The sequence below is a fragment of the Eurypyga helias genome, unplaced genomic scaffold (assembly GCF_000690775.1).
Source record: "Eurypyga helias isolate BGI_N326 unplaced genomic scaffold, ASM69077v1 scaffold827, whole genome shotgun sequence".
NCBI classification, from domain to species: domain Eukaryota; kingdom Metazoa; phylum Chordata; class Aves; order Eurypygiformes; family Eurypygidae; genus Eurypyga; species Eurypyga helias.
The window spans coordinates 6,839-18,657 of NW_010262093.1; the positions used below are offsets into that span (position 1 = coordinate 6,839).

Genomic DNA, 11,819 nt, shown 5'->3' on the forward strand with positions numbered 1-11,819 from the left:
TCTTCATATTAAGGTCCACCTTTGTTATCTTCTGAGTATTATAATAATTGATTAAAAACATACCTAGCTGATACATCTATTTTCTCCACATATTTAGAGGGAGCAACAAGAACTTACCTAATGCAGCTCATTAGGTAATTATACATACAGTATCCTAATACATTCAACTGAATTTTGAGTCCATCAATACTAAAATACAAATACCACCCTCCCCAAAGTTCACAGAATTAAGAAAATACATTAAAAACTTACTGTATGCATAGGTTCTCAGAAGGAATGTATTTCTTATTCCCACAACATTGTTTACATTCAAGTCAAATTCCACACGGCTATTGGAGAGAAGAAAATAAAATGAACGATATGCAATGTATATACATCATGGTATACAATTTCAGAATATTTACTACCTACTGAGTGGCAGAGGTGGAGAAACAAAACTTGGAAGGTAATACTTTAGAAACTTTCTCCAGAGTTTTGATACTGCGATTTCTATTCTGATTTTGTTCATAGTACTTGAATTGCTTATAGACTTCAATTCCATTTTTACAACAATGGAATTACTGTTTCACATAGAGAATACATGTCATCCTAAGGTCTGAATTTGGATCTACTTCACATATGAATTATATTTTGCATTTTTAACAAATCTTTCTCCCAACTAGATTTGCACTACATGATTCACTACAGACAATTTCTGATGCCAGGAAGGATTCTTTGAAGTATCAGTTTTGGAAATCATGCCAAGGAACTGAGAAGGAGAATCGAAAAGGTCAGAAGGTAAGAATCTGTCTTCTGCAATGATGGTCAGAAGGTAATCAGCAAGCACTTTGAAATTAAAACTGCTTATTAATAAGCACTGCATGTTTTGTGATGAAATAGTTTTGATAAATGTTTCATGCTGTTAAAAGCAAATAAGAGCAAGACAATCAAGCACTACCTGTTTTATGTATATTACATTCTACCCCGAAGTTTGCATATCATACTGCATGTAGATTATTACTATCACTCATATTACTCAAGAAACTGTATTACATTTATAGTTAATAAGCTATAGCAACACTAACTCGCAACAAGAGCGGCCTATTATTGATAAAGAAGTAGCTATCTACAATGTACAGTCATTTCTATTTTATATATCCAAATCTCATTCCCATAGCATGTTTGAATATTACTTTGTATTTCCTTAAATTATTGTAAGGGAAACATGGACCTGGAATTTATTAAACTGGATAAAACATTAATTTGAGACATATGAAAGGTTTTTTGATATCATTAAGTATATTAAAACATTCTTTGCATCAACAATACGACTTAATTTTAAACGTGAATTAATATCAAGCAGACTTTCCATGTTTTAAGAGTGTATTACATAATAGCACAGGAAATAAACAAACTTGAGCAACTGCTTGACAGTTGTGAAAATAAGCACAGACACCAATAAATATAATAATTGTATGTGCAAATGTAATAAAGAACTATGTCAGGCTGCAAATACAGTTCCAATTAAACCCAACAGACAAGATTTTACCAGATGCCAATTAAGCAAGTTCTATTACAGTTATTTTGTACTTTAATATGCACATTTAATAGATTTTGCAATTATGGCAAGTGAAAAAGGTTTTGTACTGTTGGGACTCAAGTTCTACAAGAAGCACTAAAAGAGAAGAAAGGAGTAAACTGTACTTCAGGTGTAGCAGAACAGGAAGCTTTTGCATCCTCTGTGGAGCAGAAATCTTGTTAATTAATCAAAGGCTTGTCTAGTAGGAGAGCCAGCATTGGAATTATTTCCTGGCAAATATTACAAAAAAACCAGGTAAAACTTTAACTGCAATTGATCTTTCCTTACTTTACAGTGCTAAGAAAACCTTTAAAATGAAAAAGGGTAACAAACACAAACTGAATGCTTTCTCGTGTATCAAATCAAAGTAAGGAGGAAATGGCAACTTTCAGGTATCCATGGACCAGTGGCAACACATTAGAAGCCAGGTACAGAGATACCACCCATTAATTCTACCATCTTCTCCCAGCAGCTGGGCACCAAGAAAACTGGCTTTCACAGGAAGCTTATGTTTAGTTTCTGGCTCTAGCTAAAACAAGGGCTGAGTACCCAAAGTACAGAACATCCAATCAATTTTTCAACACCTCTGTGAAAAAAAGAATCAGTGTCCATGTATGTATATGTATGAGCCTACAAAAGACAAGAAGTCGACGAAAGATTGGAAAGGGACAGATACTTAAACAAAAAGACAAAACATGGGTGGAGGTGACAGGTTATATAAGACAGATAACTGCAAATAAAGGAAAAAAAAGAATCTCAAACCAATAAATAAAAAAATTCCAACCCAAAGTACGTCATTCCCTCCATGCTTCCCTCTTCAAAAAAAAAACCCCACCCGCAAGAAACCACATGGTGAACTGTACTGCTTTTTCTCTGAAGAATGTAATGGACACCTTCTAGTCTAAGAAGTTTATACTTGTATTTAGTAGGAAGTAAATTCTTTAAATCTGGTCTGTAAGGTATATGAATATCATGACTGTTACCTTTTTTTTTTTTGCAAGTGACTGTAGAACGCACTATAAATGCTTACAAAAAGACTTCAATCTTCTGACATAATTGCTTCCATACCTGAGTTTCCTTTTGAAGTTTATTTTCTGAATTTAAATTGGAAAAAATCTTCTTGCTATAACACCATGATTTATTAAATATTTGTACCAGGAATTTATCAATTAATTTATCTATGAAAATACTATTGTTGTACGTAGCTAAGCCTTTTAACCCATATTTTAGCTTGAAAAGTTTAAAATTTCAGAATGCATGGGAGAAACAATATTTAGTACTGTTAAATGAGAAAGTTACCAGATAAAACATATTCCATTCTTTCAAAAGGTAGGCATATATACAGTGAAAATATGGGATTAAGTATTTCTGAAAAAACAAATTATAAAGCAAAATGCCTAAAAAGCATTATATAATCATAGATGTAAGAAAAGCTTAAATGGATATTTATCAGTTCAGATTGTTAACATGACAGATTCAGTTTTATCGCAGTAGGCTTCTGCCCTGATAAGGGTATATTGTGATAAAATCACATTGTAATATGCTGTTATAAAGACAGCCCAGAGAAATGGGCTTGTTTGTTTTTAAAAGACCCACAGGGTTGCTAAATTTTAGAATTGTATCAGCAGGATAGAGTTGTTCAAAGTCCTACTTACAAAAAATAGTCAAACTATTTTATTACATGCAGGTGATACACATTTAAGTCCTGCAAAATCTAAGCCCATAAATATAGGAAGAATTGAATGCTACTCAGAGTCCCAACCAACCCGAGTGCTCTGCACAGTTTTTTCTGCTGTCAGATACTTTTATCATACAAGAAGAAATACATTGTTCTCTGTCCTAGTACATCTCTCTCCATCATTCCTTTCTGTGTATTCATAATGAAGATATGAATACAATATCATACAACACACCCACTTCTCTCCAATCACTTTCCCCTTCTAAAGAAAGGTCCTGAGATTAGTATCTAATGCTGAACAGAACATGTAATACTACTCTGTAAACACTCTTTTAGGTAGGTATTCTGTGTATTTTAGAATATACTCTAAAACAAACAAGTTTTTTTAATCAAGAAAACATCACCAAAAGAAGTTAAAGTTCATGAAGTCCTTAAGTAGCTCAGCAGTTACACTTGCATAGCAAGCAAAGTTATCTTTCCCAACTTTTTTCTTCCCACCATTGTTCTTCTGCCATGAATCATTTGTCAGCTGGAGTCCACTATGTACAAATAACCCACAGAAACATACATGATGTTACATGCTACTAATTCGTATCACAGAAACAAAACAGCATCTCAAACACAAGAGGTGTTTCAGGCCATTAAGGAACTAAGCTGACTGCCACTGCATGCCAGCTGTACAAATCTGTGGTATAACTGTAGTAAAACAGAAATAAAGTATGACTTCCGTGTGACTATGTAGAGTCCATTCCCACATCAGCATCTAAAAAAGGATGTTGAACAGAACACTTGCCTGACTTTATCCCTGAACTTCACTATTGGCACTTTTGCTCGAATCAGCTGAGGTCGCTCAATGTAGCCTGCTGAAAGGGAGAAAATAGGCAATTAAGTTTCACATAAGGTGCTGATCTTGGAAAAAAAAAGAACCTGAAGTGGAATCATATTGTCTGATTTAAAGCAAATAGATTATTAAATTTAGCAAAACTGAACTCAGAAGGGCGGTGCTAAACCAAGTAACCTCTAGCAACTGCAGCAAAACTACAAACTAGGAAAGCGTGTGGGGAAAAAAGTACACTAAACATTACAGCGAAATATTAGTGGAAGATTTTTCTATGGGAAGTATATTAAAGAATTTGAACATAAATGCGTTTCTACAATTCTTTCACTGAGCAGTACTTGTAATAGATACCAAATAGCTGTAATTAAGGTTCAAAAAGAAGGGAGCAAGAACAGATCCACCCAGGCTAGCCAGACACTGAAGCCCAGCACTACATAGTAGCAACAGGCACATGATCAGCTGCATACTTTTTAATCACACCTCATTTCTTTGCAGTTGAAGTTATGCGTGTTACTGATAAACATTAAACACAACTATCTTCATTGTGCTGACTCTGCTTAAAGCTTCCTTTAAACATTGTATTTCTTGGTGTGTACTTTATCAGGCCAATAAACATTTTCTATCAAATTGTTACTGAAAACGGGACACTTTACACCAAAGATGGGATAATCTTTATTCCCCTTGTGCTTTAATGGTGATAGGACACACAATAAATATACAATCACAGGACTGCACCTCAGATGATTATCCACACAGTGTAGACACACAGGCTCAATGCCCGACTATCCAAACCTAAACATACTAAGCTCTGCCAGACTCACACAGCAGCACTAAATACACCTCTGCACTAAGATCCCCCAAAATGTTGGGTGAGTCATGTTATCCTCAATTTCTCTATTCTGTATCTCAGGCTGTATTTAACAGTTTCCCATAATCCTGATTGAGAAACGCACCCAAGAAAGTAATGGAAGAGATAAACAGAGCCTGTAGGTTACATGATATGAATTTGGGAAAAAAGCACAGTTTTAGTAATTTATTCTGTTGCAAAATCTAAGACCACTTGAATTTGCCTGTATCCATCATCATACATTTTTCCTTGTTTCTATAAATTAACCTCACATGAGCATAAATAAGTATGACAAATCTAGAAGTAATGCAGACTAAAGATAACTTTAAATAATAGCTGATCTTCACTTTATTGGTTTTTTTTTTTTTAGGGGGGAGGGGCAAGGGGCAGGGTTAGGAGGAGGGAAGGTATTTCTGTCAGTTTGGAAAGCATCCTTGATTAAAGAGTGTCCCCTCCATTGCAACTGGATGACAACTTCAGGTTTGTTAAAAACCTACTTTGCAATATTCAAATTACAACGAATTTTACTTTTTTTTAGACTTTCTGATTATGGATACACATGTTTAGATAGATTGGACTTGAGGTAATCCTTTATCTGGATTTGAATGCATCATATGATCCTAAGATTGGACTTGAGGTAATCCTTTATCTGGATTTGAATGCATCATATGATCCTAAGCAACACACAGGCTGCCACTCAAAAGAGGTAAGATTATTTACTAATTTTAAGAGAAGAATCTTATAGTTCACGTTCACTCGATGTACAATCTAGGCCCAGTCTTTCTAGCTGCACCTGCAGACACATCCAAGCATCCCTCCAACATCCCAAAACATTCTTAAAAAGATGCAAAACATGTAGCGCTCTCTGCCTCCTTTCCTTTCGCTATGAAATTTAAGACAGAGACCCCCAACACATCAGCACGTGGTAGACAACAGTGGGTGTCTATCTGCACGCCATAGCAATTCAACTTTCCTCACTATGACCTTTCTCAAGTCCCTTCAAAAGTTAACTGAACTCATTCCAGTGGCAATCCAATTCTTACCCCATCCCTGTCCACAAATGCTTCCCAACACTTGAGGGTTGCTTGTGCCAAATTAGTTGGCTAAAAACAAAAGAAAACACCTAAATCCCCAAACATAATCCCAATCTGTTTCCCAGGGTGAAACAAAGCAGAGGATGTTACAAGGCAGCTGGTACCCTCTTGGCTCACATTGGTAACACTTAATAGAACCCCTGTTGTACATTAGATTGTCATGCATACAAGGGAAGAAAACAGCCACAAACACGGAATGTGGAATTCTGAAATACATACAAGTTGAGTGAGTGCCTTCATAAAATAACTATCGACTTAAAAGCTATGGCCAGAGGAGCTACACTAAAAAAAACTTGCAGGGAATTCCACACTGCTGCTCCACAGTTTCAGGCAGACTTATGAAAAAGTCACACATACCACTACAGCTGTAGTGAAAAAAAAATAACCACTTCAAAGATGACTAAGCACTGCTTCATAAATAATTTATTCATGCAGAATTTCAGATTAAAACAGCTTAAATCACTCTCTTCTTTTACCAAATAAATGATTAAGCAATTGTACCACATATTAATCCTAAACATGGTATATACCAAAAACATCTGTGGCATCCTGCCTATGTAGCCTGGTCTCTTGATAGGGTCGTATTATACAGAAAGAGACACTGGGCAACAAAAAAGTCTGAATTGAGAGTCATGAAGAATCTAGGAGGATGCAAGCCAACAGGATGAATTAGTTGATGATGTTTGGAATTGACTCACCCAGCTGCACAGTCCCTCAAGATCATTTGAGTTCAAGTTCCCTTACTTCTCCTAGCTGTTGAACGTTAACCTAGTCTCAACAGTTGTCTAGTGGGTATCAGAGGGGAGTCTTGCCTAACACTACTGCATCTCTTTGCATAACTAAGAGAAAACGAGCTCTTGCTACTCACTCAGACAGTAAACACCAGTCAACCCAATAACGCCAAGTTGTTTTTGAAATTAATCCTCCCTAGACGAATCTGAAGAGAATAATCTGTTTGACATTTACTCTCAGTAGTTTGGATTTTACACTCTTTAGTACACTGTAACAATTATCACCCCAAATTCACATTTTACATTTCCGAAATACATTGGCTTGAGAGTACAGTTCTAGGAACATTAGACAGTATTGTAAAAAAATAGATAACATGCAGGTATCTGAACAAATACGTTGAAAGTTAAAGGTATCCTGGTCATCTCTGAAACAGAAGATACATTGCTGCTATCCTTACCTCCCCCTACTCTAGGAGAAAAATGTCATACAACTTTAAGATTAACAAGTCCCACAAAAATAGTGAATAAGTACCATCAGCTTTAAAGAACACATCTTCATTCCAGTCAGTATTCTAGAGCTAGAATGACAATGCAGAAAAGACACTGCTCTAAGACTTTAAATCTGATGGGCACAAATTCCTTGCTCACACTTGTTACCTTTGCAAGCCTGAAATTGAAATAAGCTGGACTCATTTCCCAAACCTCTTAAAATTAAACACCAACCTAACACACACAGTTAACCGTATATAAAGGATAAAAAAGATGGCACTTCAAGATCTGAAGATGATTCACCTAAAAGATAGACAAGTTGTGAAAGAAACTGATCTAATCTGCGCTTGTAATGCTTCCCGATTTATCAATCATGGAATTAAGGTGAATAAGGAAAGAATCACTCTTCTAGCCCTTATTTTGCCATCTACAAGAACATCACAGGGTGCAAGAACAAAGAGGAAGATGTTAGGAGAGGCACAGCTAGAACAAAAACTTCTCCCAAGTTTATGAAATGGTTATCTGGAAAAAAGTTAAAAAAGCTCTAGAACACTACCTAACCACAAATCTCCTCTGTATTTCTCATCCTTCAAGTCTTTCACAAAACCAGCCTAAGAACTCCACTTTAAATAACATCTTATCTTTCCTCCCCTTCTTGTTTCTCTTACATCTTGGCACATATTTAGCTTTCATGGTTTTTTTTCCCATTCTCTTGTGTGAAGCAAGGAGTGAGTTTAATGACAGCAAGCACACTTGCTGAGAACACGCTGCAGTTTTTCTTCCACAGAAAAAGGAAGGAAATACTTAACTAGTAGTGTCAAAGAGGCATTACCTTAACATTACAGGATAACATCATGCATATTGACTGAACAGTACAAAACTCAAAAAAAACGACCAGAAGAAGCTTCATACCTTTTAGGTTGTTAAAAGGCACATACAATAAAATACACAATACTGTTGGAATGAAACTGCAATGCTTAAAGAAGCTTGGTACAGACAAACCTTACACTCGTGCTTGTACACAGAGGAGCAACATATGTGTTCTGCTAACCCTTCAGAAGTTGCAAATCTAGCATTCTGGTTCAAGTTGAGGTAACATCTCAAAAGAGTTATAATTTCTGTAGACTTTTTCTTTTAATATATGTACTTGTACCCTTGATGATTAAGCAGCAGCTGACTTCTGAAGCCAGTAGAACGTAGGAAATCAAACTGCAGTTGTCATAGAATGGTTTGGCTTGGAAGAGACCTTAAATATCATCTAGTTCCAACCCCCTGCTACGTTCAGGGACACCTTCCACTAGACCAGGTTGCTCAAAGCCTCATCCAGCCTGGCCTTGAACACTTCCAGGGATGGGGCATCCACAGCTTCTCTGGGCAACCTGTGCCAGTGCTTCACCACCCTCTCTGGGAAGAATTTCTTCCTGATATCTCATCTAAATCTACCCTCTTTCAATATAAACCCGTTACCCCTTGTCCTGCCACTACAGGCCCTTGTAAAAAGTCCCCCCCAGCTTCCTTGCAGGCATTCTATTAGAAAAGAACTCAGCAGCCAACCTGGCACGGACAATGAACAGCCATTTTTCTAAGCACATAAACCTGACTCCACAAACACACATGAGTGCCAACAGGACACCACCAAAGCACATACTGAGAAGATTGTTTCCCTAGAGGCAAAGAAAAAGCATATGAATCCATTAGCTTCTGAAGTCTAGCCCCAGGGAACTTTCTCCCTGTCCCCAACCAAAAGCAACCCACAAATTACAGGTGACAGGACATTACATTTGCCTAAACAAGCTTTCCTCAAAATAAGTGGGCAGTCCCCTTGTTTCAGAAGTACTGAACCTTAGCAGAGTTGAGCTACAGTTTGTAAGTGAACTAAATCGAAATGGAAAGACCCACATAGCAAAGCCTTTTCATTCTGAGTCTGGCAAACATTTCCAATTAACTTCTCAGCTCTATCCATAAAACATCCATACAGAGACACAAGGACAGACAGCTAGGTATAGGAATTCAAGCCCACAGTGACATTAAGACTATAGAAAGATGACCTAAGAGGTCTACATGCCACAGCTACGAAAGTTTGGCAGAAGCTGTAATATCAGCAGTGTTTTGTCCTGCCTCACCTTCCAGAGAATACTTTGATTAAATGAAGCTGACCAAAGGGGCTTGCAACATAACAGAGAATTAGGAAAGCATAAAAAATAAGCAATGGCACAAAGAAAAGCCTTCAGGGATCACTAATCCATAACCATCATGTCTTTCTGACACTTGCATACTCTGGCATGTCTCTCTGGTAATTGTCTTCCCTAGCAAACAAAGCTGATTTTGTCTGAAGTTGAGTCACAGAATACAACCTCTTGAAAAAAGAAGAGGGTGACAGTTTTAGATGATCACCTTCTGATATCTGAAAACAACTATTTTATCACTGTGCTTCTCCAAGCACGGGAATGACTTGCATCCTAAGCAAACCCAGACTAAGTTTTGGATATTTTATGCAAACATCAATACAACAGTAACAAACCACTAAATATCAGATACCTAGTTGCAATGGATCTATCAAGTCTCTCTCAAGTGAGCTGTTGAAATCTGGGTATGCACACTTGCCAATGAAGAAATTTTCAAGTCTCCATTTAAGTTTATGGTTTGTTCCTTTTATAATTGCAGGATTGTTCAGAACAGCAAGATAAGCAGTGGCATCACAGATTATATCACAAGTCTGAGAAGTAGGGGGACACAGTCGTTGTCATCAATAAACAGGGTCTTTTGACAGAATGGCACAAAAGCCTCTTTGAAGTACAAGGCTTTCATGCTTAAGTCAAGAACCACCCATATGAATTCTTCACCTGAAGGGAGTCTAGATAACAAATTACAAAACTATGAATTGACCTATTTCTCCTATATATGCTGGTACTGTCAACATTTAATATTTTCTTCACTAGTCACCTAAGTTACTTATTTCACCAATATAAAGACCCCACCCCCAAAATCAGTTCTACACAGTCTACTGTGACATCTTATTTTATAAATTCTTAAGACTATTGTCTCCAGAAAGGCACCACAATCTAAAGGAGCAGTATGAGTTCACTAACACAGGTTTCCCAAGCAGAAAACTACTTCCCCACCCCCACACTGTAGTCCACAATTCAAAAGTCATTTTAGATGCTACCTGTTCTTGAAGTCAACTAGTTTGCAAGGTGACCATTATGTTTTGCTAATTGCTACCCATCAGCACCACAATAAGTAACATTAGTAAATTGCTTTTCTCCAAACAATACTGTGATTAGAAGCTAGACAAGATGCAATTATGTAAGTCAGTTACATTAACACTTCTTCCAGAATTGCCAATAATCTTACCACCTCACTGTGGCTGGGAACTTACAAAGTTTAGTACTGAAGAGCTTTTGGACTAAGCTGAGTATACGCCTTGCTTCAGTCTTCTGATTTACCTGAAATATTAAAGAAAAAAGGTGGAATCTCATTTATATGTTTCAAGTAAGCATACTTTACTATTCAAATAAAAAGTATTAATTCTGAGTAGGAGATGAACATGTGTACCAACACATTCCACAGCCTACTTACACATACAATGCATCAAAAGCCAGACAGAACAATTCATACTCAATATGCAGAGTCACAAATCATAGAACTTGATGAAAACCCAGCCCCACTTACACAAGTGTCCTTTCCTTCCTTTTCAACGATGCTTCAGTTCTTTCAAAGATATGCTCTATTTAGATTTCTGTTGGTACATCTTTTCTCTCAACTTAAGCGTACTCAAACATTTTCTCTCACCATAAGTACTTAACATGCTTTGTATATCAAATTCCTTCTTGTGCCTGCTCACTGAAATTAGTGGCTATGAATCTCAATAATGATTATATTTCTAAATGTACTTATTAAATGTTGTTCTGGCATCTACAATGAATTGAGTTCTCTAAACAACCTTCCTTGTGATTCTAGGCAATTTAATTCTGTTTTGCTATGCTTTTTTCACTTACGGAGTGAAGGTAATGCCTATTTTCTGAATGTTTTGGTGGGTTAGAGGGTTTATAGTGTTAAATTAGTATTTGCAACATTACTGGACCCACAGTTCACAGCTATTATGAGTGCAAAAATACGTTAAGTCAAAATGATTTGACCATTTGTTTCTCATTTTAAAATCCAGCCTTATAAAAATCACATTTTTAAAACAGACTTTGTTTTAATTATAAATGCTTTATATTACTTACTGGTTCTTCTTTCACCACCAGGCACAAGTCAGCATCACTGCTGCGAGTGCCAAATCCATTTAGTGAGGACCCAACCAAAAAGAGTCTGCTTTCTGTAATAGAAGAATCACAGAATAAAAAAAATGATTTGACATATGTGCTGATTTTAGTCAGGACAGAGTTAATTTTCTTTGCAGTAGCTGGTATGAGGCTGTGTTTTGGATCTGCCCTGAGAACAGAATGACAGAACAGTTTGGGTTGGAAGGGGCCTTAAGGATCATGTAGTTCCAATGCCCCTGCCATGGGCAGGGACACCTTCCACTAGACCAGGTTGCTCAAAGCCTCATCCAGCCTGGCCTTGAAGATGGCCAGGGAT

The 11,819-nt window shown here is 36.8% G+C and overlaps 1 protein-coding gene across 1 annotated transcript in view; it reads right to left on the minus strand.

Moving 5' to 3' along the window:
- Window positions 1-252: 252 nt before the first annotated feature.
- Window positions 253-11,819, minus strand: part of PAPD4 (PAP associated domain containing 4) — a gene marked incomplete at its 3' end in the record, with an annotated part of 17,635 nt that continues 6,068 nt past the window's right edge. The window contains exons 5-8 of the mRNA XM_010155568.1: window positions 11,465-11,556; window positions 10,615-10,681; window positions 4,030-4,099; window positions 253-329 (exon numbers count right to left, since the gene is read on the minus strand). Coding sequence (XP_010153870.1) covers window positions 253-329; window positions 4,030-4,099; window positions 10,615-10,681; window positions 11,465-11,556 — 306 coding nt within the window. The remainder of the gene's footprint in view (window positions 330-4,029; window positions 4,100-10,614; window positions 10,682-11,464; window positions 11,557-11,819) is intronic.